Genomic DNA, 27,793 nt, shown 5'->3' with positions numbered 1-27,793 from the left:
CTTTTAGGATCTGAAATAGCTCAGCTGGAATTTCATCACCTCCACTAGCTTTGTTCATAGTAATGCTTCTGAAGCCCCATTTGAGTTAACACTCCAGGATGTCTGGCTCTAAGTGAGTGATCACACCATTGTGGTTATCCAGGGCCTTTTTGTATAGTTCTGTGTATTCTTGCCACCTCTTCTTAATCTTTTCTGCTTCTGTTAGGGCCTCATGTTTTCTGTCCTTTACTGTGCCCATCTTTGCATGAAATGTTCCCTTGGTATCTCTAATTTTCTTGAAGAGATCACTAGTCTTCCCCATTCTTCCTCTCTTCTTCCCATTGTTTTCCTCTATTTCCTTGCATTGTTCACCTAAGAAGGCATCTTATCTTTCCTTGCTATTCTTTGGAACTCTGCATTCACATGGGTGTATCTTTCCTTTTCTCCTTTGCCGTTCTTTTTCTTCTTTTCTCAGCTATTTGTAAGGCCTCCTCAGGCAACCATTTTGCCTTGCTGCATTTCTTTTTCTTGAGGATGTTTTTGATCACTAACTCCTGTATAATTTTACACACTTCTGTCCATGGTTCTTCAGGCATTTATCAGATCTAATCCCTTGAATCTATTTGTCACTTCCACTGTATAATCATAAAGGATTTGATTTAGGTCATACCTGAATGGCCTAGTGGTTTTCCCTATTTCAATTTAAGTCTAAATTTTGCAATAAGGAAGTGATGATCTGAGCCACAGTCAGCTTCAGGTCTTGTTTTTGCTGACTGTATAGCGTTTCTCCATCTTTGGTTACAAAGAATATAATTCATCTGATTCTAGTATTTACCATCTGGTGATGTTCACATGCAGAGCTGTCTCTTGTGTTGTTGGACAAGGGTGTATACTATAACCAGGGTGTTCTCTTGGCAGAAGTGTTAACCTTTGCCCTGCTTCATTTTGTACTCCATGGCCAAACTTGACTGCTACTTCACGTATCTCTTGACTTCCTACTTTTGCATTCCAGCCCCCTATGATGAAAAGGACATCTTTTTTTGGTGTTACACCACATTAACAAAGTAAAAGATAAAAATCATATGATAATCTCAATAGATACAGAAAAGGCTTTTGAAAAAATTCAACACCGATTTCTGATGACAACCTCTGTAGAAAATGGGCATAGCAGGAACCTATCAACATAAGAAAGGTCATATATGACAAACCCACAACAAACATTTTTCTTAATGGTGAAAAACTGAAAGCATTTCCTCTAAGATCAGGAACAAGATAACACTTGCCACTATTATTTCAACACAGTTTTGGAAGTCCTAGCCATGGCAATCAGAGAAGAAAAAGAAATAAAAGGAATCAAGAATGGAAAAGAAGTCCTAAAACTCTCACTGTCTGCAGATGACATGATATTACACATAGAAAACCCTAAAGATACCCTCAGAAAATTACTGGAGCTCATCAGTGAATTTAGTAAAGTCACAGGATACAAAATCAATACACAGAAATCCCTTGCATTCCTACACACTAACAGTGAAAAATCAGCAAGTGAAATGGAGGGAACAATCCCACTCACCACTAAAACAAAAATAAAATACCTAGGAGTAAACCTGTCTAAAGACACAAAAGACCAGTATGTAGAAAATTATAGAACACTGATGAAACAAATAAAAGAGGATACAAAGTTGGACTGGATGAATCAATATTGTGAAAATTACTATACTACCTAAAGCAATCTACAGATTCAGTGCAATCCCTATCAAATTACCAATGGCATTTTTCACAGAACTAGAACAAAAAACTTTACAATTTGTATGGAAATACCAAAGACCCCAAATAGCCAATGCAATCAAGAAAGAAAAATGAAACTGGAAGAACTCAACCTACCTGACTTCAGACTATGCTACAAAGCTGTAGTAATCAAGACAGTATGGTACTGGTACAAAAACAGAAATATAGACCAATGGAACAAGATAGAAAGCCCAGAGATAAACCCACAAATCTATGGACACCTTATCTTTGACAAAGAGGGCAATGGAGAAAAGACAACCATTTCAATAAGTAGTGCTGGGAAACCTGGACAGCTATGAGTAAAAGAATGAAATTAGAACACTTCTTAATACCATACACAAAAATAAACTCAAGATAGATTAAAGACCTAAATGTAAGGCCAGAAACTACAAAACTCTTAGAGGAAAATACAGGCAAAACATTCTTTGACATAAACCCCAGCAAGACCCTCTTTGACCCACTTCCTAGAGTAGTGAAAAAAAAAAAACAAAAATAAAGAAATGGGACCTAATTAAATTTAAAAGCTTTTGCACAGCAAAGGAAACTTTAAACAAGATGAAAAGACAACCCTCAGAATGGGAGAAAATAATCAAAAAAGAAGCAACTGTCAAAAGCTTAATCCCCCAAATATACAAGTAGTTCACATAGCCAACATCAGAAAAACAAACAACCTAATCAAAAAAATGGGTGGAAGATCAAAACAGACATTTCTCCAAAGACGACACACAGACAGCCAACAAATACATGAAAAGATACTCAACATCTCTCATTATTAGAGAAATGCAAATTAAATTACAATGAGGCACTATCTCATATAAGTCAGAATGGCCATCATCAAAAAAAATCTACAAAGAATAAGTGCTGGAGAGGATATGGAGAGAAGGAAACCCTCTTACACTGTTTGTGGGAATATAAATTGATATAACCATGATGAAAAACAGTATGGAGATTCCTTTAAAAACTAGGAATAAAACCACCACCAAATGACCCAGCCACCCCACTCTGGGTATATACCCTGAGAAAACAGTAATTCAAAAGGACACATGTACCCCAACCTTCAAAGCAGCACTATTTACATTAGCTAGGAAACAGAAGCAACCTAGATGTGTCCACTGACAGATAAATGAATAAAGAAGTTGTGGTTCATAAATACAATGAAATATTAATGAATGAAAGTCGCTTAGTCGAGTCTGACTCTTTGCAACCCCATGGACTATACAGTCCATGGAATTCTGCAGGCCAGAATACTGGAGTGGGTAGCCTTTCCCTTCTCCAGGGGATCCTCCCAAACCAGGAACTGAACCGGGTCTCCTGCATTGCAGGTGGATTCTTTGCCAGCTGAGCTATCAAGGAAGCCTAGGAATGGTTCAGTGATTGGTGGTACCCCAATACCAGTAATGGGCTTCCCTGGTGGCTCAGACAGTAAAGAATCTGCCTGCAAGGCAGGAAATGCAGGTTTGATCCCTGGGTTGGGAAGATCCTGGGAGAAGGAAATGGCAACCCACTCCAGTATCCTTGCCTGGGAAATCCATGGACAGAGGAGCCTGGTGGGATACAGTCCACAGCTCATAAAGAGTTGAACTCGACTGAGTAACTAACATTTTCACTTTCAATACCAGTAATTACTTCAAACAGGTAAGCAGTCCAATCTGGAGCCAATATTCCATTTGAATACAGCCACCAAAATTTCCTTTATGTTAGCACAAAGTTAGAATGAACCGATTACTTACGAAAACAGATCAAACCACTGCTGTTTTGTAACAGATTCCTGGCGTAAAAGCTTCAGAACAATTGGACGCATGAAATCCCATTTGTCTTCAAACTGAAGAGAACCTTTATTCTAAAAAAAAAAAGGACAGAGTAGTTGAAGGGCAGTTAAATCAGAAGTGTGTTATTTTTATCTCATAAGAGACAAACAGAGAAATTTAAGAGAGTCAGACTTCCATAATGGAATCCCTATAACTTTATCTGGTATCAAGGAATCACAGGAAGAACTCACCATAAGAGAAAAAAAAAAAGGTTACATGAAAGGGTATAGTGAAGAATTTGGCCTTCTCCAAAGAGCAGGTCTGGACTTTGCCCTTGGCTTCTAGTAAGCAGTATCCCTGAGTCCTGGGAAAGTTGGGATAAGAGAGTCCCTGGGGGCCTTGAGTCATACTGGATAATCTAACAATGTGATTTAGAGAGGGGACTGGTAAACCTATATAGTTTTAGGGTGGGAGCTGGTCAATCCAGAAATACCAACAATGAGATTTTGGGGTCATTGTGATTTGGGGTCATTTGCGATTTGGGGTCAACCTGGAGACTGAGATTACCCACATGAGCAATGCCTACATGATGAAGCCTTAATAAAAATTTTGGACACCAAAGTGTGGGTGAGCTTCTCTGACTGGCAGTACTTGTATGCCCTGCGTTTAATGAGGGAAGGAGAGAAGACCTGACAATACCAGCGAGGACATGGGAAGCTCTGTTTTTGACCCTCCTGGACACCAGCCTATATGTTTCTTCCTTTAGCTGAAAAAAGGCCCTTAATAAACATAACCATCAGCAGAGCAGTTTTCAGTAAGATCTTATTGACTATTTTCACAAATTTATGAATATCTCTAACAAATTATTGAGTCTCAGTATTTTGGGAATCCCCCAAATTTGCAGCTTGTGTCAGAAGTGAGGGTGGTCTTGTGTTTAGAGACTGTGCCCTAACTCCTCACAAAAAGTACACTGAAAATCCAAATAAACTCTGATAGCTGAGGAAGGAAGAAAAAAACAGAAAGATACTCATCTCATTTTATAATGCTTACAAAACCTTGATACCAAACTGTGAGACAAGAACAAGAAATGGTAATTCTAGACCAATCTAATTTAAAAATATAGATGTAAAACTCTTAAAAATATTAGTAAATTAAGTGGCATATCAAAAAAATAATACCTCATAATCATACATGTTTATTCCAGTAATGTGAAAGTGGTTCAATCTAAGGGGAAAAAAATCAATTCATTATTAAAATGGGGGGGGGGACACCCCATATGTGTTAGTCATGAATACTTTTCATTTTCAAGTTAACTATGGCTATGGTTTTTCCAGTGGTCATGTATGGATGTGAGAGTTGGACTGTGAAGAAAGCTGAGTGCTGAAGAATTGATGCTTTTGAACTGTGGTGTTGGAGAAGACTCTTGGGAGTCCCTTGGACTGCAAGGAGATCCAACCAGTCCATTCTGAAGGAGATCAGCCCTGGGATTTCTCTGGAGGGATTGATGCTAAAGCTGAAACTCCAGTACTTTGGCCACCTCATGCGAAGAGTTGACTCATTGGAAAAGACTCTGATGCTGGGAGGGATTGGGAGCAGGAGGAAGAAGGGACGACAGAGGATGAGATGGCTGGATGGCATCACTGACTTGATGGACATGAGTCTGAGTGAACTCCGGGAGTTGGTGATGGACAGGGAGGCCTAGCGTGCTGCGATTCATGGGGTCACAAAGAGTAGGACACGACTGAGTGACTGAACTGAACTGAACTGATGGCCATATGACTTGGTTTAATCAATAAATTTCAACAAAAATCATTAATTTTCTAATATGGCAGCACCAAACACCCTTATGAATTTCACTACTGATTTTACTATATGTTTGTTGAGAATATTGCTCCCTTGTGTCAGATAAGATCCATGTACTGAATGGAATCTTCAAACTCCCTGAAATTATATTTCAGAAGCAGTTTTTAAACATATGGTCTAACAAGAATCTACACCAGGATCATGTAGAGTGGTAATTACACAAATATTTATAAAACCTATTACAGATTTGCTGGATCAGAAATCTCTTGAGTTCAGAATTTACATGTTTAGCAAATTCATGATAAAACTACATAAAAACATTACAAAGTCTATGACCCCAAGAAGATTAAGAACTACCAACATTTAACTTTTGTGAAAGCAAATGATACTTCTTCTTACATCTACACAGGTGATCCTAAAAGTAACTGTACTGTCTCACCCCAGGTACCTACTTTTATCACAAAACAATCTTCTTATAAAGACCCAGGAGATACTCAAAAATTAGTACTGGGATTAGCTGTGCTTCCCTAAACAACTACTTTGTTTTTACCTTATGGACTTAAGTGAATCATGCAGGTAACTTTGCTTTTCTTTGTACTGGTTAATGAGAAATTCAGTCAGGTTTGTGATCCTATGGTATATACTTTGTGTACTAATCTTATGGCTGGTTTCATTTTTCCTGTTACTAGTTTCCTATAACCATCTTCTTCATTTACTCTTCCCTCTGAGGGAAGAGTGGGCAAATAAACAAATATGGAAGAAACACAGAAAGGACATGTAAATCTTTTCTTGACTATGACATGAAGACTCATCAGTTCAGTTCAGTTCAGTCACTCAGTTGTGTCCGACTTCTTGCGACCCCATGAATCGCAGCATGCCAGGCCTCCCTGTCCATCACCAACTCCCGGAGTTCACCCAGACTCACGTCCATCGAGTCAGTGATGCCATCCAGCCATCTCATCCGCTGTCATCCCCTTCTCCTCCTGCCCCCAATCCCTCCCAGCATCAGAGTCTTTTCCAACGAGTCAACTCTTTGCATGAGGTGGCCAAAGTACTGGAGTTTCAGCTTTAGCATCATTCCTTCCAAAGAAATCCCAGGGCTGATCTCCTTCAGAATGGACTGGTTGGATCTCCTTGCAGTCCAAGGGACTCTCAAGAGTCTTCTCCAACACCACAGTTCAAAAGCATCAATTCTTCGGCGCTAAGCCTTCTCACAGTCCAACTCTCACATCCATACATGACCACAGGAAAAACCATAGCCTTGACTAGACGAACCTTTGTTGGCAAAGTAATGTCTCTGCTTTTCAATATGCTATCTAGGTTGGTCATAACTTTCCTACCTAGGAGTAACTGTCTTTTAATTTCATGGCTGCAGTCACCATCTGCAGTGATTTTGGAGCCCAGAAAAATAAAGTCTGACACTGTTTCCCCATCTATTTTCCATGAAGTGATGGGACCAGATGCCATGATCTTGTTTTCTGAATGTTGAGCTTTAAGCCAACTTTTTCACTCTCCTTTTTCACTTTCATCAAGAGGCTTTTTAGTTCCTCTTCACTTTCTGCCATAAGGGTGGTGTCATAATACCCTCTTAAAAAGAGAGTATTTTATAATGTCAACTAAGTCTATTTCCATAGGCAATTCTGACAACTTATAAAATGAAACATAGTACAAATCCTGCAATTAAAAATCAAAAAGGTACAGAAGACTAAACAGGTATCTGAGATAAACACTGGTTAAACACTGGTTAGGCTCTGAAATCTATCAGTGATGGCAAAATGACAGGAAAATTTACCAGCAAAAAGACAGGAAACAGTCTCCTATTTGATGAAACATACAAGATTAACTACAGAAACATTTCCATCTAATACTCAGTTAAAGGAGGAATTAAATAATTGAATTTTCCTATCAAGCTTTTATAGTAGATTCCAAAAATGATGCTCAAGTAGTTCCTTGACCTATTCTCTGTCAAACTGAAGAGCACATCATTAAATCATAGCCAAGCATCAGACACCAAACCTACTATCTACGAAAGATATTAATAAGCAAAAACACCTTCAAACTATGAACTCTGATTTATGAATGTTTCCGAGGTCTAACTAAGGGCTGCCTCACCTTTACTGATGTGCTACAAGTCTCTTCTGCTTTAATTCTTTCATTACACTCAGAATAGCTATTAAGTCTAGGATTCTCTCACCCACTGGCTCTTTTACACCAACAGGATTTCAACATTTGCCAAAACCCAGTCCCTCTATCCTTCATTTCTTACAACACAACTAATTCCCTCAGATGGGTCATGGAGAAGCCGATGGGGGATAACTAGAAGAATTTACCAGGCAGAGAAAGCAACCATGGCAAAGATCCCACAGTAGAAGCATGTCTGATATATTCAAGGTAGAGAAAAGTAAGGACAGAGGAGAGAGTAGATGAGGTCAGAGAAGCAACACAGAGCTGGATCTTATAGGGTCTTGAAGGCCATTGTAAAAGTTTGGCTTCTATTGTAAGTGAGATGGGGAACCATTAAAGATTCTGAGCAAGAAGTGACACGAATTGATTTATATTTTTAAATCTCCTGATTGCTATGTTGAGAATACATTATAAGAGGCAAGTGTTACAGCTGTGTATAGGAGGCAAAGTTAGAAATACCAGTGATACAGACCAGGGTGGCAGCAGTGGAGGTGGGGAGTAGCAGTTAAATTTGTATGTTTTAAAGGTAGTGGTAACAAGATTTCCTGACCGCAGGTATCTGAGATGAGAGAAGGAAATAAAGCATGACTCAGGTTTTTGTCTGATAAATTTGTATACTGGGACCCACAAAATGGGAGGCCACCCTATTGGCCCAGACCACATCTAAAATCTAAACCTAAATCAGCCTGCACACATGGTAAACATCTCACAGTCAAGAAAATATAATGCCAATCACAATCCTTCAACTCAGCTTTATCTAGCTAACCTTATCTAAAAAAATAGCACCAGCTTACCTCAAAATGAAATCCCTGACCTCCTAGTCAATCATGCCTTGTTTCTGTATTGCCTCTTCTAATGTTATATAAAACTCGCTCCTCCATAAAAATCCTTCAGGAAGAGTACTCCACTGCTTGTTAGGAACTCGAATCCACTGATTATTTTCCTTTGACTGAAGGACATCAAACTCCTTAGTAAACTGTTTTAGTTTTGTGATTTGACATGTCCAAGAAATATGGCATTGCCATCAACTGAAATGGAAAAGACTGCAGATATAAAGGCTTAAGGAAAGCTCAGGAGGTCAGACAGTTACATTTGACATGTCTATCAAACAGTCTTTTGAAGATGTTGACTAGGCAGCTCAATAAGTAAATATAGAATTTAAAAGAAAGATCAGGCCAGCAAAGAAAAATTTGAAAGTCATCAAGAGTACATTTAAAAACAGAAAGTTTTTAAAAGTTGCTACTGGATGAGATCACAAAGGGAGTAAATATAAAGAACCAGGCCTGAGTCCTTATGTACTTAATATTAAGAGTTGGGAGAAGAGTAAGAACTAGGAAAGGAAAAAGAAAGCAACAGAGAGGTGGCAAGAAAATAAAGAGGGTAGTATTCTGTAAACTGACTTTTTATTGTTCAGTCACTAAGCTGTGTCTGACTGTTTGGGATGCCATGGACTGCAGCATGCCTGGCTCCTCTGTCCTCTACTATCTCCCTGAGTTTGCTCAAATTCATGTCCATTGAGTCAGTGATGCTATGTAACCATCTCATCCTCTGCAGCCCTCTTCGCCTTTTGCCTTCAATCTTTCCCAGCATCATGGTCTTTTCCAATGAGTTGGCTCTTTGCAGCAGGTGGTCAAAGTACTGGAGCTTCAGCTTCAGCAACAGTCCTTCCAATGAATATTCAGGGCTGGTTTCCTTTAGGATTGACAGTTTTGATCTCCTTGCAGTCCAAGGAACTCTCTAGACTTTTCCAGCACCACATTTGAAAGATGGGGGAGGTGCCAAAGGTTTGACAGGAAAGATATGAAATAGACATCTAGGAAAGTGGAAGAATAAACGACTATGGAAGTGTAGTGTGATTGGGCTCTATTATAGTTTGTGGTTATGCATTTAAAGTGAAAGTAGCAGGTGTGGATCTTTTTCTCCTGCAACATTCAACTGCATAGAGGCTGGCATTGAAAGGTGAAGAGATGGATTGAACCCAGGTGTGGTTTTCCCCAGTGAAACAGGAGAGGAGCAAAGGAGTCAAAGTGTATTTCAGGGAGTGATTATAATGACTGAATAAAAAACTTAGGCTGGGAAGGTAAGGGGAAGAGAAAAGACAAGATGATGAAAGACAGAGACCTGTGCTTCCAACCAGGATGCAATAACAAGTGCCAGACTTCCCCTCCTGCCTAAACGACTGGAAAGCCAAAGGGCAGTACAGGACAGTATTTCCTGAAAAGGTACACAAATGGGGGTGAGCCCTACAAATGCCCAAGCATGCTACCTATGAGTAGAGTTTTCAGGACTGAGCATAACCAGAGGGAACCCAAAGAGCCTGGTGGTTTTACTAAGATTCGGAGACAGAGTTCAGAGTTTGGGGAGGCCAAAGTGATGAAAATGTGTGGCACAGAGTATCAAAAAAAGGAATCGTACAGACAGGGAGCTCTGGAGATATGCAGAGGAGTCCCTTCAAGCCTCTGACTATTAAATATTGACCCATACGTGTGAGTGAGAAAACTATCAAAGTCTGGAGAAACAACTGTTTGAAAGAAACAGAACAATCACCGGAGTCCACACAGACCTAGTAATAGGTCACATTTCCACCAGCTAGAGTGGAAACACTCCTTAACATGCCAGCTATCTAGCAGTCTTCAGAAAACTACTCCATCTATAATGATACCAATGTACCCCTACCTTCAGTGTTGTTCAGACCCACTCTAACAAAACTCATCAATAAAAGCAAGCTTTAGAAAGATCAAACTGATTTCAAGTAACTTAACTATGTCATAGCCAAACCTAAAAATATTTAAAGGAAATTTTAAAACTCCAGTTCCTAAAACATAAAACTCACAATGTCTGGAATCCAATCAAAAATAATTAAGCAGGTCAATGTTATTCGGCAGCCAGGATGGGAGGGGAGTTTAGGGGGGAACGGATACATGTATATATATGGCTGAGTCCCTTTGCTGTCACAGTCCCTATAACTGTCACAACATCATTAACTGGCTATGCATGGACTGTAGCCTACCAGGCTCCTCTGTCCATGGAATTGTCCAGGCAAGAATACTGGAGTGGGTTGCCATTTCTTCCTCCAGGGGATCTTCCCAACTCAGGGACTGAACCTGCATCTCTTGTTTCTCCTGCACTGGCAGGCGATTCTTTACCACTGAGCCACCTACTCCGATATAAAAAAAAAAGTTAAAAAAAAATTATCAAGCAGACAAGAAGCAGGGAAATATAAACCCACGATCAGGAGAAAAACCAAACCACAGAACCTGATCCAGAAATGACATGGATGACAGCTTCAGTAGACAGTGATGTTAAACCAGCTATTATACACGTACTCCACACATTTACAAGAAGATAGTAGAAAGCGTGAACATCACAAAAACAAAAGATGTTTTCAAACAAGTATCAGGGAGGATAAATTAGGAATCTGGGATTAACATATACATACTTACTATAAATAAAACAGATACCAACAAGGACCTACTTTATAGTACAAGGAATTATACTGAATATTTTGTAACCTATAAGGGAAAAGAATCTGAAAAAGTATGTGTGTGTGTGTGTATATAACTGAATCACCTGTAACTAAAGCAACATGGTAAACCAACTATACTTCAATAAATAAATAAAATTTAAAATGAAAAGAATATCAGTGAGCAGTGAGAGAACCTCAAATGTCCTCACCTACATATAACCAGAATCTTGGGGTACAGAGAATATTTGAAGAAATAAAGGCCAAAATGTTTCCTAATTTGGTGCAAACTATAAACCCACAGACTTAAGACATTAAACAATAAGGTAGAATCAGTGAGTTGGAGACTGTAGTGGAGCTGAATTATCAGAATAGGAGCACTAGACTGAGTTAGAAAAACAGAAAAAGGTAAAAGTACATACGATGCTTGACACTGTAATGAAAAAAATTTCCCTGGTGGTCCAGTAGCCAAGACCCCATACTCCCAATTGCAGGGGCCTGGGCTTGATCCCTGCTCAGGGATCTAGAACCCGCATGCCACTACTAAGACCTCACACAACCAAATAAATAAAAAAACAAATATAAGGCATGTGGCTACACAAGCCAATAAATCTTGTATTTGTGATAAATGTCGTACAAAAGAGCATTTCCTTTTACCTTCAAATAGTCTCCTTTACATTTCCATGGGTAGCTCAAACATTTAAGATCTGTGGAAAAAAATATGAGTTCAGCTATTTTTACCCTCTATCATTTAACTTCAATATAGATCACTCCCATCACTGTGATCATTTTACTTTAAATATCTGATTGCTAATCATGTGTTCGATTCTGAATACTTACAAATATTAATTCATTTAATTTTTACAACTACCCTGTGTGTTAGGTGACACTTAGAGGTGAGAAAACTGTACACTGCAACCTGAGATTGGGTCAGATCACTTCCCTCAGGTTACAAGCACGAAGTGCAGAGCAAGGGGCCAAGTCCAAGCAGTTTAGTTCTGTCACATTCTTAAACATTCCCTGGATCCTTCCTGGAAGAGGACTGGTGGGACTTCTAAACTATGGGTCAGATTCAGCCCTTGGCTTCATCTCATCAGGCTTATAAATTGAAGGGAAAAGAAAATCTATGAATATAAAAATTTAGTGGCAATTATCTAGAAGCCACAAGGTGAAAGCATCAATACATAAAAGACATATTTCTCTTTAAACCTGCTGGGGGAGTAGGACACTATTTTCCAAAAAGTTAAAATTTTTTTCCCAATGAAATGAAAAATTTGACATTATGCTCCCCTTTAAATCTTTTACATTTCTTTTGACCCATAAACGGGGAGTCAAAAAAAAGAAAAAAGGCTTTTAGGTTTCTTCTAGAGGCAAAAAAAAAATTTTTTTACACAAATTCTAATGATGCCTATATTTTTAAAAACCCAAACAACTAATTTTAAGGAGGAAAAAATAACTACTAATTAAAGAGTGTGAACTTATTGGGGTTCTTTATCATTTATTATTACACTTAATTCATTCAACAAACATCTGAGTGCCTACTGTAGAAGAATTATGCTAGTCACTGGGACACATAAATGAAAGGTTCTCAAGTAATTCACTTGCTAGTACAGTGTCTGTGACTTTAATGAATGGCTGGTGGGATCACTGATCACAGAAGAAATGGCAGGAGAATAACTCATTTGAATTGGAAGGTTTGTAAGTGGTGATGCATTTTGGATGTTGTCCAATAAAAGCAAATGCTGAAGTTATAATTCTTCATGTTCTTTTTTCCTGTGTTCTCCCTTCTTTATTTTAAATAAGATAAAAACTTATCTACTACTGAACTGCTTTTTACTTAAGATCTCTCCCTGAGGGCTAAGGGGGGGAAAAATCAGTGTAAAGTTTCTCACAATTAGAACACAGAGAATAAAAACACTAAAATAAAGATGAAAAGAAAAACAGGGGAGCAAAGGTTCAGCTCCCTTTCCCCGCTCTACTCAGTACAAAGAATCAGGATCTCTTAATACAGCATGTTGGCTGCCCAGACTCACATTACGTACATTCAGCTTTACCTGAAAAACACTGCCTAGTAGAATAATCAGTTCTAAAACAGATTGACAATGAAGTTCCACAATCTCATATTTTTAGCCCTGTTGGTTGTTTCAAAGAAACAAACAAGCATTAGAAAATAAATTACAGAAAAAATAAATAAATTTTTGTAGTGCCCTGGAGTGGGTGGAGGTGTTACAGGTCAGAAATGAAAGATGCTTTATAGATCTGTCTAGAATATATCATCGCTTTAAAAATCTGCACGCCTCCCATTGAAATTCACAACTGCTTTTTCAAGCAATGAGTTCAACTACAATCCCATGTTATTTAATCCCAACAAAGAGTAGATGTGTAACTGCTTATGCACAAATATAAAATTTGTATCATGCTAAGAAGTAGGAATGCTTCAGTAAACACAACAAAAACAGAAAACCCCACTGGCTTGCAAAATGTTTTAAAAGTAACAGAGTCAGATTTTCAAAAATCTAGTTGGCTATGCCAGGTTTTTAGTGGCGGCACACAGGATCTTCCATCTTCGTTGTGGCATTCAGGTCCCTTAGCGGTAGCATGCAAACTCTTAGCTGCAGCATATGGGATTTAGTTCCCTAACCAGGGACTGAATTCAAGCCCCCTGTACTGGGAGCACAGTCTTAGTCACTGGATCACCAGGGAAGTCCCAACAGAGTCATTTTTAAATTACTCACTTACTTTCCAATAAAATAATACAAACACTGACCTATTAGTTTGCCCTGAAAATGTCCTAAAATCCTAATACAACATATAAGACAAAACATACATACCCTCATCAAATTGTGCAAACAATATCACAACATTTTATGATGATGTCAAACATTGTATATTTAGAAGGAAACAAAGAATGTAATTATTATTGCTATAGGTCTTCCTGCTACATCTTCATGGATGACAAAAATATAAGAAAAGTTAAGGAGAAGTTGTAACCAAGACAAGAAATAACATTCACACAACTGATAGCAATTATTTTTTGTCACCTGTATTCCTTCAAGCCTGTAACATTTGTACCACAATACAAGGAGCTTAGTTGTTTAATGTTTGTATTTGTTCTCTCTTTGAAGTTCCTGGTTTAGAATTCCTTGGCGGTCCAGTGGTTAGGACTCGCTGCTTCCACTGTAAAAGGCAATGGATTCGATCCCAGGTCAGGGAACTAAGATCCTGCATGCCACGCAGTGTGGCCAAAAAAAAAAGTTCCCAGTGTATTGAATGTGGATTATATCCAATGATGGCCTTCTAATAACTTTCAAAAGGAAACAAATCAGTATATTTTAGGGCTTTTGTGTAAATCATGAGGCTAGCTATTTGAATGTGTGGGTTCCCATAACATCTACAAGCCACTATTGCTCTCAGTTATGTGATCTGAAACCACATTTGCAATCCCCATTAACCAAAAGAACCACAAAACTACAGTATGTATTTGAGTACTGGCAATTCTCACTATGTTCCAGCCACACCACCCTTTTAAAGGTGTTACTCAAATATTCCAAGCTCACCACCGCACCTCAGACCTTCGTCTAGAAAGCAGATCATTCGGGTCTAGGGTCAGTGTCACCTCAGAGAGGCCTTCTCAAGCCAACCTAAGGAAAATGCCCTTCCCTTTTCCTTTCTGCAAATCCAGAGCCAAGATCTAAAGCCAGTAAAACAGCTACTTTGATTAGCTATAAGAATGAAATTTTAATTCAGACTAAACAGTACTTTTTTTTTGGCCACATTACTCGTCTTATGGGATCTTAGTTCTCTGACCAGGTGTCAAACCCAGCCCCCACCCCACCCCCACCGACAGTGGAAGCACAGGGTTCTAAATAGTACTTGGGAAAAAAAAAAACCCAGAAAGCTCTGGGATCTGGCTGAAATGTCATCAAATAGCAGGGAAAGACAATTCAATAGAACGTAACTGAAAGCTATATTTACAGGAAAAATGACTTTCTGTTGTAAATAAGGAAGCAAAATATTGGCACCGTCTTCTGAGCACTCTTGATTATACTGTTTTCATCACAGACCTCATTACTATAAAAACCACCACTTTAATAAATAAAGTGTTACTTATTCCTTTAGTGTCAGTATTTACACATTAGAAATATAAGCTCCAAAGAACTGGGGACCCTGTCTATCATATTCACTACTGTGTTACTGACACTTAAAATAGTATGCAACAGAGAGGAGATACTAATGTATTTGTGGAATGAACAAGCCCAGTACGGATCAAATATCCTTGATATTACCTTTATGTATTCCAAGTATAATGACCTATGTTTTAACCTGAGCTGTAACTTGTTCCTTTTCAGAGCCTATCAGGCACCAGTCACAACCACAACTGGGCACTGTTTTCTCTTTGGCTCTGTCCTTTCAGTCTTTCTGGAGTTATTTCTCCACTCTTCTCCAGTAGCATATTGGGTACCTATTGACCTGGGGAGTTCATTTTTCAGTGTTATATCTTTTTGTCTTTTCATACTGTTCATGGGGTTTTCAAGGCAAGAATACTGAAGTGGTTTGCCATTCCCTTCTCCAGTGAACTACGTTTTTTGCGAACTCTGACTACGGCAAAGCCTTTGACTGTGTAGAACACAACAAACTGTGGAAAATTCTTAAGGAGATGGGAATACCACACCACTTTACCCGCCTCCTGAGAACTCTGTATGCAGGTCAAGAAGCAACAGTCAGAACCAGACATGGAACAATGGATTGGTTCCAAATTGCGAATGGAATTTGGACAAGGAATACACGACAAGGCTGTATATCGTCACTCTGCTTATTTAACTTATATGTAGAGTACATCATGAGAAATGTTGGCCTGGATGAAGCACAAGCTGGAATCAGATTGCTGGGAGAAATATAAATAACTTCAGATATGCAGATGACACCACCCTTATGGCAGAAAGTGAAGAGTAAATCAAGAGCCTCTTGATGAAAGTGAAAGAGGAGAGTGAAAAAAGCTGGCTTAAAACTCAACATTCAGAAAACTAAGATCATGGCATCCAGTCCCATCATTTCATGGCAAATAGATGGGGAAACGATAGAAACAGGGACAGATTTTATCTTCTTGGGCTCCAAAATCACTGCAGATGGTGACTGCAGTTGTGAAATTAAAAGACACTTGCTCCTTGGAAGAAAAGCTATGACCAACCTAGACAGCATATTAAAAAGCAGAGACAGAACTGATTCATTGGAAAAGACCCTGATGCTGGGAAAAATTGAAGGCAGGAGGAGAAGGGGATGACAGAGCATGAGATGGTTTGGATGGCATCACTAACTCAATGGACATGAGTCTGAGCAAACTCCCAGAGACGGTGATGGACAAGGAAGCCTGGAGTGCTGCAGGCCATGGGGTCACAAAGAGTCAGACAAGAACTGAAGTGAACAGAACTGATTAGGCACCAACTTACTATATACACTACACCAAGGCAGGAGCCGTGACTTTCTATAATATAACTAGGTTCACTAGGACCCTTGCAAAATACCTAATAAGAAACACCTGTCTTTGTCTCATTTTTCTCTATCCACCGGCTGGATGTCTAACGTCCTCTTGAAATCTCACTGCAACCTAAAGTTCCTCTCTTCTAATCCATTGATAAATAATGGATCTCTCACAGTTTATCTTAAACTGTCATTTCCCATGAGTAGCTTTAAGCAATATATCACCTCCAGATTATGTAACTGCTCACTCACTTATTTTCACAAAACATGAAAGATTTCCACACTTTTATAGTAAGTATCACATAAAATAAGTATACGATTTAGTCTTCTATTCCCACTCCCACCCCTACCCTTGGCCAATATATGCAGCCTTGACTTGGTTGGCCAATATATGCACCCCTGAATTGGTTTTCTCCCTCAGCTGTGAGTGTCAAATGTAACCAGGTCTCTAGGTCAGGCCACTGGAGTGAAGGACAGTTGCCCTAACGATCACATTCCCCTTAGATGCTCATTCAAAAGGGCAATTTCCATCAACCCAATGAAAAGTTAGGATCTAAATAAGGCTCTCGTTTATGTTTAAATAGACATTAAAAAATAATTCCAGTTGTGTATCTTAATCACATTCACTGACATTATTCAAATCTGGGTATCACATTCATATTCTCTGCCAAACATGTTCTACCAAAGTTTCCCCCGATCATCACCAACAAAAAGTCTACCTTTCTTCAAAATCCAGTTCCAATACTTTCTAAATAAAACTTTTCTTGATCATCACACTAGAAGTGATCTCCTCTGTCTATGAGAGACCAATCCAACACATGGTAACACTTCTAAAGTTCTTGCCTTAAAACCTTTAATATCTGGTTAATTCCCTAAGACCATGAACACTGTTTTCCATTATCTTTATATCCTGGTGCCTTGCACATGAGTCTATAAAATTATTTTAATAAAAATTAATTCCATACGCACTTTGAACCACTCCTTTGTATTTCCATTTTCTTTCCTCTCAAAGAGTAAGAAAGTTTCCACTGAAAAAAGTAGTGCTTCACATTTCACTTGTAAGTTTGGACTGTCTTGTGCGTTGCTTCTACTCTTCTACTCCCTTCTCTCCCCCTCTCTCTAGATCTAATTAGAAGGAAATAAAGACAGAAATTCCTCCCTTTAACCAACCAACGCTCATTTACTGAGCCATCTACAATGCATGGATACTGCACTGGACTTCTCTTTTCAGTCAACTATCACTCATTTATGGAACACCTACCATGAGTAAGTTGGCTTAAAGTTTAACATTCAGAAAACTAAGATCATGACATCTGGTCCCATCACTTCCTGGCAAATAGATGAGGAAACAGTGGAAGACTTTATTTTTGGGGGCTCCAAAATCACTGCAGATGGTGACTGCAGCCATGAAATAAAAAGATGCTTACTCCTTGGAAGGAAAGTTATGACCAACCTACACAGCATATTAAAAAGCAGAGACATTACTTTGCCAACAAAGGTCCGTCTAGTCAAGGCTATGGTTTTTCCAGTGGTCATGTATGGATGTGAGAGTTGGACCATAAAGAAAGCTGAGCGCCGAAGAATTGATTCTTTTGAACTATGGTGTTGGGAAAGACTCTTGAGAGTCCCTTGGACTGCAAGGAGATCCAACCAGTCCATCCTAAAGGAAATCAGTCCTGAATATTCATTGGAAGGACTGATGTTGAAGCTGAAAGTCCAATAATTTGGCCACCTGATGCAAAGAGCTGACTCATTTGAAAAGACCCTGAGGCTGGGAAAGATTGAAGGTGACAGAGAAGGGGACGGCATCGCCGACTCAATGTACATGAGTTTGAGTAAACTACGGGTGTTGGTGATGGACAGGGAGGCCTGGCGTGCTGCAGTCCATGGAGTCACGAAGAGTCAGACACAACTGAGCAACTGAACTGAAATGAAGCATGAATAATCACCACACTAAATGGTTAAAAGCATCAACAAATATAAAGTCCCTACACTAACAGTGCTTACAATCCAGAAAGGGAGTTAAGATACACAAACAGATCCTGTAACTAACATAAAAGGCAAAACGTAAATGCTCGAAGATACTGATGCAGTGCTATGGTCATGCAGAGTAGGCAACAACTAATTCCAAATGAGAGCTCTCAGAAAAAAGGAGCTGTCTGGGCTGAGTCTTGATGACTTAAATAGGATTTTAACAGGTTGGTGGTGGGGTGGGGGTGGGGGGGTGCGGTGGATATTCCTAACACAAGAAACAGCAAACATAAAAAGTCTTGAAGACTCTGGTACAATAATAAACCAAAAAGTAACCAGCAAGGAGGGAGGGAAGGAATGTATGTGTATGTGTGCGCTCCTGCAAGGCCATGCACATGTGGGAGGAAGGGGGAGAGAGGGGAAGGAGAACGAGAGAGAAATTAAGGAGAAGACCTCACTAGAAAGATCTCGAAGAATTTGAACTATCAAAGGTATATGAGCAGGAAACTGATACAGTCAGCACTGTGCTTTGTCCTAGCTCTCAGATCAGAGTTAAGAGATAAAAATAGTGAAATCATGGGAGTTAAGACTTCTGGGGGGTGGGGAGGGTGGAGAGGAAGGTACAAAAATAGAGAAAAGATGGAGATTAAATCCTGCGAAATAATTATATTGGGAAAGGAGAGAAGGGAGGTCGGTGAAAAACACAAGAGAGGTGAGGATAAAGAAGACTGAAACAAAATAACAGGGAACTGGCTGCTAAGTCCTGGTGGGAAAACATAAGCTGAATAAGAACAAGCGGAAGGAGGCAATGGAGCAGGTGCCTTGGAAAAGAGGAGAACATAGGGGAAACTAGGAAACGTTGTGTTATTGACCAAGGAAGTTAAGGGCATTCAAATAGCTAGATAATGTGCTAAGAACTGAATAGTTTTGTTAGGTTTAACAAAAAATATTTGAACAGCTATTCGGAGTAAGATGCATGATGCATGCTCAGTCACTTCAGTCCATTCTGACTCTGTGACCACATGGACTGTAGCCCACCAGGCTCTTCTGTCCATGGGATTGTTCAGGCAATAATATTGGAGTGGGTTGCCATTTCCTCCTGCAGGGGATCTTCCCGACTCAGGGACTGAACACAAGGCACTTGTGTCTTCTGCATTGGCAGGTAGATTCTTTACCACTGAGCCACCTGGCAAGCCCGTAGAAAAGTGAAGTCACTCAGTTGTGTCCAACTCTTTGCGACCCTATGGACAGCAGGCTCCTCTGTCCATGGAATGTTCTAGGCAAGAGTACTGTGGGTTGCCATTTCCTTCTCCAGGGAATCTACCCGACCCAGGGATTGAACCCAGGTCTCCCGCATTGTAGACAGATGCTTTACCGTCTGAGCCACCAGGCAAGCCCATAAGCAACTGGTAATTGCATATGTCAAAATGTACAACACAAAATCTTTGTATATCCAAAAGAGTTCTAAAATCCAGCAAAGGTCTACTTGCTTTAGTGAACACATTATTAATACAATCAAATTCCAATATGAAAAAAGTAGGTGGTTTCTACTGCATTAGGTTCTTACTTTTAAGTTTCATAACAAAGTTCTGAATCATGTTATCTTTCATAACATATTAGCTATCCCTCCAAACTCTTCATTCACAAATTCAATAAACTTAACTTCTTACTGGTACACAGGAAGAGGGCATTATTTTTCAGCAGAACACTAAAGGCCTCCCTTCAGGGTTGATGACATTACTCATCATTCTTCAGATACAGCTGTTTACCTGATAGTCAAATTCTAACTGTATTCTCTTCTAGGCCACACTTCTCAATTTTGACCATCAGTTCAGTTCAGTCGCTCAGTCGTGTCCGACTCTTTGCAACCCCATGAACCGCATAAGACATGGTAATTCTGTCAAATATGCTCTGATGAAATCTAATTGCACCATGTCCAAGACATCTGTCTAGTGAACCAGCCTACTAAACCTGTTAAAAAAGGAAATGAGGCTAACTTGGCCATTCCCTAGCCAGATCTATGACTATTCAAGGTATTACCAAACTTGAATTTATTTATTGATCTATTTATATTTTAATTGAAGTACAGTTGATTTACAACGCTGTGTTAATTTCTGCTGTACAGCAAAGTGATTCAGTTATACATATACATATATATATAAACAATCTTTTCATGTTTTTTCCACTGTGGTTTATCACAGGATATTAAATATAGTTCCTTGTGGTATATAGTAAGCAGCACCTTGTTGTTTATCCATTCTATTTTCTATATATACAGTAGTTTGCATCTGCTAATCCCAAACTCCCAGTCCATCCCTTCCCCCCAACCTCCTCCAGACTTTAATTCAAATGACCCTACGAATTCTGGTAAGGGTCTCCCTGCCATTTCTCCAAAACAAATTTCCTACTTTTTCATTAACTATTTCTAAAGGCATAAATACAAGACAATCCCTCCATCCATACACACACTTCAATGAAGAGAGAAAAAAAAGTTTTCTGACCAATGTGAATAAGGAAACTTTTGGTGATACAGATAAAAGAATCAAATGTCTACTTATAATATCCATTGTTAGTTGTATTTAAAAAACACATACTACATAAAATATTGAGAAATTCTTTTCCCCCCTTTTCAACATTTCATTAAATAATTGAAAATTTTCAAGTGTATCTGTCATCTTTTCATATTCACTAGAGACTGTGACTTTTACCAGTTTTGTCAAAACATTATCACTTTCCTTTTATTTATAAAAGTTATTTGAGTTACAGAACTGCTCGAATTATGATCTTTTTAACCTAAGTCTTAAGCACCTATTTCTATACATTCAGGTGTCGTTTTCAGTTTATAGGTGGGTGTGTGCTATACATATAGATTGATAATCTCTACAAGGTAACGACTTAAGAGTATTGAATGAAGGAGCTTCAGACTTATATCTCCTCCAAACAATGCTTTGTAAGGCTTTGTATGGAGTAGAATAAAGTGACTCACTCTTTTCTGAGACAGAAATCCGGAAGGAAAAAAGACTTTGCTTTATATCCACGTTATCAGTAAGTCAAAAATTCACAATTACTTCTTAAACACATTTCAATTAATAACATACACTATTGGTTATGTAAATGCATGGATACATTAACAGGAGTCTTTGCAAGTTAAAGTTTTATTTCTGAATTAATATATTAGAACTTTGCTATACTGCTATAAAAGTAGTGAGTTACTCAACTCCCATGAACTTGTTTTCTTAGAGAAACAGCAGAGGTAACTGTAGTAATTTATGTGTATTGCATACCAGTTAAGATCCAGTCGCTGTTTTAAGATTACATATATACTAGCTCAATCTTCACAAAGTTCCTATGAAATAAGTGCTATTGATAATTCATTATATTGATGAGGAAACTCAGGAACGGAGAGATTTAGAAACTTGCCCAAAGTCATGGAGCAGAAATTCTAAGTAGCAGAAATTAGGTCTAGTTCTAGGTTCCTCCCTCTTTTAAAAGATGACCCGGGGTTGGGTAGGAGGGGCGGGGCGGGGCGGGGCGGGACGGTGGAGGGGCGTGGCGGGGCGGGGCGGTGTATATGTGTTTGTTAGTTACTCAGTCGTGTCACTCTTTGCGACCCCGTGGACTGTAGCCCACCAGCCTCCTCTATCCATGGGATTCTCCAGGCAAGAACAGTGGAGTGGGTTGCCATTCCCTTCTCCAAAAGAAGACATACTGCCTCTAAAATTAGTAAAATTAGAGGGACTAATACAGTTAGTATCCGTAGTCTAAAGAAGACAGGAGTGAGGTTACAGTAAGTTTTAATATATTTTCTATTCTCTATCAACACTGTCTGAAGGCCTAATTGAGGGAGAAGTAGTTCATCTACTACCCCCATTTCAGTAATACTTTTAAGGTATAAAGTATTGCCTACTACAAACATACCATAGAAGAAACTAGTGTCATGTCTTCCTCTTTCTCCTCTCAACTTTGTAACTGATGGTAGAGAATCTGCCTCTCTAGGCCTAGATCCCCCTTGCTATCCCAAATACATAAAACTAACTTTAACGGTTGTCTTTGATAAGGCAACTTTCCTAAGCCCTAAAACAACGGCAGTGCTTCCACTATAGTCATCTGGTTGTGTGGTGTAATGGGGTTGGGGAACAGTTTCCTAAGTTAAAAAGGTAAAAATACGAACTCAAGAAAGGAAGAACAGAAGGGAACGTGTAGCCTGCAGTTAAGGGAGGGAGTGGGGCTACAGGCGCTGCCGTCTGACTTGGAAATCAGCGCAGACAGAATGAGAAGAGAAACTGAGGCGGTGGAGGTCCAAGTCATTAAAACCTGTTAACAACATTTTCTGGGATTTTCTTTTTTTTTCTTATGCGTCTCAAGACTCGCGCTTCAGAAGAAACTGAGACCCTAAGGACACTAACTGACCGATCCGTCAGGACACGGCATCACCTTTCTTCCGGGGTCCCGGGCCAGCGCTGGCCCCTTGAGACCACTGCCCGCCGTAAGCCCTTGGCCGGGCCTTTCATCCACCAGGCAACCGGCAGCAGGGACAACCAGGGCCTCTCGACCCCAAGGCCGGAGAACCGCGTTCCACTCCTCGGCGGCTGCCTCCCCGTCTTCCCTTCCGGTAGACAACCCCTGAACACTCCCCCATTTCGCCGCTGAACCAGAACCGAGCCATTCCCCAAGAGCTGAACCCACCGCTCCCGGAGTAGAAATCCAAGCCGGACTGAGGGTCTTACCTTTAACAGATTAGACGTCGCCATGTTCCTTCAACTTAGACTCTCGCGAGACCGCGCGAGATTTCGTGGCGCTCCGTGCCAGGCCACTACTGCAGGCCCGAGTTTCCCACCTGGGCCGAGGGGGCCCCGGGCCCGCACTGTGGATAAGGTGGGCGCCGGCGTGCACACAGCGCTGACCTCGTCCCTCACTCCCGGAGCTTCCTCGCTCTTCCCTCCCTACATGGTCACCGGGGCCTCCCCAAACGAGAGAGCTCATGCAAACACTCAGGGAGACGGCAGCGGCGAAAGGTGAGAGGGAACAGGAGCCGACCTGAAATCGGAAGAGGAAGCATCGGCTCCACGAGCCTCCCCACTCCTTCAGATGAGCCTCTGTGGTGGCACCCGCAGAGGCCAGTGGCAACGAATTTAGCTCGGTTTGGGACCGGCCGCTCTGGTTCGGCGGCCGCGTCACGTGACGCGGCGGGCGGGGCCGCGCTCGGGAGCGAGCGTGGGAGCCTGAAAGCGTCGTGGGCCGAGATCACGCCGCGAGGGCAGGGGGACGCCCTCTGCTGGCAGGAGTATGTGTCTTCCGCCGCCGAGTGCTGGGGTGAGGTTACGAAAAAGACATTATCCGGAGTGAAATGCTTGTAATAGCTGTCTTCGAGAACTGGTGCATAGAAGGGACCCAAGACATATTTGTGTGCATGAATCAATGAATACACGCACGAACGTGTTAACTATTAATATTTCTACTCAAGAGGGCCTGGCACTGAAATAACCTCTAAGAGGTTGATCAGGTATACCAGAACATCCTATACTGTAAGACCCCTAAGCTTTATCCCTTCAGACCTCAAACCACTGGCCAAATAAAGGGAAAGTAATTTATATGTAGAACCTACATGTAATACCTACCTAGTATTGTATTCTACACATTTCCGAACTGTTCGTTCATACATAATATGTGAGAAATAAGTTAGAGCTATAGAGTAAAATAGAGAAGAGGGATGCAGTTTGCAGTTTTAAACAGAAGGATCCAAGTAGGTCTCACTGAGAAGATGGCATTTGAGCGAAAAGACTTGAAAGCGGTGAGGGAGAATGCCAGGACATATTTGGGAGGAGAGCATTCCCAATAGGGGGGAACACAGGTGGCAAGTTGCCCAGAGTTTCAGAGGAACAGTTAGTTAGAAGGTTAGTGTGTTTAGAGTAGAGAGAAAGAAGAGCAGAAGGCCTTATAGGGCCTTGTAGACCACAGCAAAGACTGGCTCTTATTCTCAGTGAGATGGGCAATCATTGCAGGTTTTTGAACAGAGGAGTTGTATGATCAGACTCCCATTTCAACGTGATTGGTCTGTAGTGAATCCAATGAGAAGGGTAATTTAGAAAACTTTTGTATTATCTCATTCGATGGACACAATCATGCCACCTAGGTGGCCAACATTTTGCAGTGATTTATTAGAGAGTAATCTAGGCATGATTAAACAATGACTACATGGTAGAACAAGGATTAAGAGCCACTAGGTCTGTAATGTCCTGTCAACATGGGGATGACTCTTAGAGGTCATCTTTGTTCTGCTGCTGCTGCTAAGTTGCTTCAGTCGTGTCCGACTCTGTGTGACCCCATAGATGGCAGCCCACCAGGCTCCCCCATCCCTGGGATTCTCCAGGCAAGAAGAATGGGTTGCCATTCCTTCTCCAGTACATGAAAGTGGAAAGTGAAAGTGAAGTTGCTCAGTCGTGTCCGACTCTTAGCGACCCCATGGACTGCAGCCTACCAGGCTCCTCCATCCATGGGATTTTCCAGGCAAGAGTACTGGAGTGGGGTGCCATTGCCTTCTCCAATCTTTGTTCTACAGATGAGAAAGTGAAAACTTCTTTCTGGTCAAGGTCACAACTGGGTGGGGCAAAAAGTCTGGTCCAGAATAAACTGTGTGTCATTATGGATCCCTTTTCCAGTGACACTGGGTTGTCTTCAACCCTAGTCCAGCTCTACTGCTTTATTTGCAAAGTGTAAGTTGATTAATTTATAACTATGTACCAGTAAAAAGTTAGGCAACAAACTGCAATGTAACAGTTGAATTTGTTATAAATGAATGATCCTTCTTAAAGAATTCATTATTAAGTAATTAAATATCTAATGCCTGTTCCAGTTTCTTGTTATGTACTGAGCACTGGAAATCTAGGATTAAATGAGACAGATAAGACCTCTGTCCTCTTGGAGCTTATAGTCTAATAAGGGAGCTAGATATTAAGCATAGTTACACGAATCAAATGTTTCTGAAATGGAGTTGTGATAAATACTGCAAGGGTAAAATAAAATGTGCAGTTTTGAACATATGGTTTGGAAGGGACTACTATCCTGTACTATTCCTATGATCACACTCTGAACCTTATGACTACTTCTGAATTTTCAGTTTCAAATATCCCACTGTCTAACAAGACATTCCTTTCTCCAAACTTGCTTGCTCTGGCAATCCCATTGCTACAGTCTGACCTCAAATGAGTTCTTCATTCCATTGACCCCACTATTTCCTTGTTCTCTATCATTCCCTCCTTTTTCACTTCCTTCCTCACCCAGTTTAGCTTCTGTAAACCATCATTATTAAAACATTTAAATATTTTATTTATTTAAAGATAGAGAACACAATCACATAACATAAAATTCAGAAGGTACTAAAAGGAATACAGTTAAAAGTAAGCCTCCTTCCCTTTCCTAGGGTAATGTTCTATATTGTGGTAGGTATTTGGTTTATTTAGGTGTATTGTTATTGTGTTGTTGTTTAAACACTAAGCCATGTTCGACTCTTTGTGACCCCATGGTCTGTAGCCTGTTAGGCTCCTCTGTCCATGGGATTTCCCAGGCAAGAATACTGGAGTGGATTGCCACTTCCTCCTCCAGGGGATCTTCCCAACCCAGGGATCAAAGCCATGTCTCCTGCCTGGCAGGCAGATTTTTACCTCTGTTTATTTGTCAAAACCCAGCCCGTGTACCCATTAAGATTTTTGCATTTCATTCAAAAGAAAAAGCAAAACAACATTTTAGTTTAGTTAATGATATTCAGGCTGAAGAATTTAGGGATAACTGAAGTTATGTTTACCATTTGCTTTGAAATGTATCAAAAATAAGATGGATTGATGGTTGCATAGAAAAGTTGACAAAGCAATTATAGTAAAAAACGTTAATGGCAGAATCTGGGATGGATTAACTAGTGTCCTCTATGTAAAATCTTTCAGTTTATCTATATGTTTAACCCTTTTCATAATTAAATGTTGTGGGAAATTTTTTTAATAGACCTCCCTTCCTTCACAGTCCCTCAGGCAACCATTGTCCCTTACTCAGAAATAACAATTATAAATTTCTTGTGAATCCCTAGGACATTTGCTGCATATATAAACATTCATATGTGTATTTCTTTTCTCTTCCCACAAACAATGGCATACCACTTACACACTTAACATCTTTTTTCCCACTCAGCTGTATGATATAAATCTGAAAAATATATTCGTGTTTATTTTTTCACACTTCCTTATAGAAATCCAAGCAAGACTGGCAGACCATAAAGCATCTGTTAACTACCAGGAAGTTTGGGATTGTTACCTCCAAAATAGGCTCTTGAAGTCCATTTTTAGCACAATAATAAATTCAAAGCTTTTCATTTGTAAGAAGAAAAAGCAAAGCTTTGTACATATAAAGGTGGTGTATGAAGCTTAATCAATAAACTCTTAGTTAAGGACTTCCCTGGTGGTCCAGTGGTTGAGTCCACCTTCCAGTGCAGATGATACGGGTTCAATCCCTAGTTGGGGAACTAAGATCGCACGTGCTGCCTGGCAACTAAGCCCTCATACCGCAACTGCTGAGTGCACTTGCTTTGGAGCTCGCGAGCCACAACTAGAGAGAAGTTCTCGTGCCACAAAGAAGATCCTGCATGCCACAACTAGGATCCAACACAACCAAAAATAAATAATTATTTTTAAAAAAACTATTAATAACTGGTAAAACAGTAGATGGAGCATCAAGGGTTTTCAAGATTTTGGAGTGGGAGAGGAAGGAAGATAGCTACTGGGGCTTCCTAGACCTCTGGGTACTACATGGAGAAAAAGAAGAGTTCACCCTAAAAACTGTATGACTGCCTGGCACCAGGAAGACCCACAAAGCCAACCCTAAACCCAACCGTAAGCCTAACAGTAACTGGAATCTAACTGTATTCCTATATCAATTTCTATCCTTATTCCTAAACCAGAAACTCCTTCTTTGCTGTGCCAGAGGATGCCACACATTGCCAGTGCAGACAGGTGTATTAGTTGTCTTTGTTGGGAGAGAATATCCCAGAGGCAGCTGTGTTCTCTGTATTACCTGTTGGCAATCACCTGTACCTTAAGTCTGCTCAGCCCACAGGACTGCTCTGTTAGGATGACTTCCTCTTCCATGGCCCCAAACATTCCTAAGCTCCATTCCTATTTTCAGAAAGTAGGGCCCTGGACAAGATGGGTAGCTGGAGAATGGAGAGGTAGGGAAGTGAAATCCCTACTAGCAACTTATTGAAACTGAAGAGAACCATCCTGAGATTTTCACCCATGAGACAATGGTCAGGAGTGAAATTCCCACAGTCTAATTTATACATGTTAAATAATCACTTTCTTAAAAATATCTGCAACAGCCTAGTCCCTTTTCTCCTCTG

At 40.1% G+C, this 27,793-nt stretch overlaps 1 protein-coding gene across 4 annotated transcripts in view; it reads right to left on the bottom strand.

Moving 5' to 3' along the window:
- CUL5 (cullin 5) overlaps positions 1–23,591 on the bottom strand; it is a 130,177-nt gene extending 106,586 nt beyond the window's left edge. Inside the window, exons 1-3 of one of the 4 annotated variants that reach the window (XM_005215787.4) lie at positions 23,139–23,591; positions 11,620–11,669; positions 3,495–3,604 (exon numbers count right to left, since the gene is read on the bottom strand). In XM_005215787.4, the coding sequence (XP_005215844.1) occupies positions 3,495–3,565 (71 nt within the window). In that variant the 5' untranslated portion in view covers positions 3,566–3,604; positions 11,620–11,669; positions 23,139–23,591. Of the gene's footprint in view, positions 1–3,494; positions 3,605–11,619; positions 11,670–23,138 lie in introns of those variants that run through there. The other 3 variants (XM_024975725.2, XM_002692966.6, XM_059875074.1) reach the window with 3 other exon arrangements.
- Positions 23,592–27,793: the final 4,202 nt, after the last annotated feature.

This window comes from Bos taurus, chromosome 15 (genome assembly GCF_002263795.3).
Source record: "Bos taurus isolate L1 Dominette 01449 registration number 42190680 breed Hereford chromosome 15, ARS-UCD2.0, whole genome shotgun sequence".
Lineage (NCBI taxonomy): Eukaryota > Metazoa > Chordata > Mammalia > Artiodactyla > Bovidae > Bos > Bos taurus.
The sequence above is the reverse complement of the archived record's forward strand: the minus strand, read 5'-3'. Positions and strand labels throughout refer to the sequence as shown.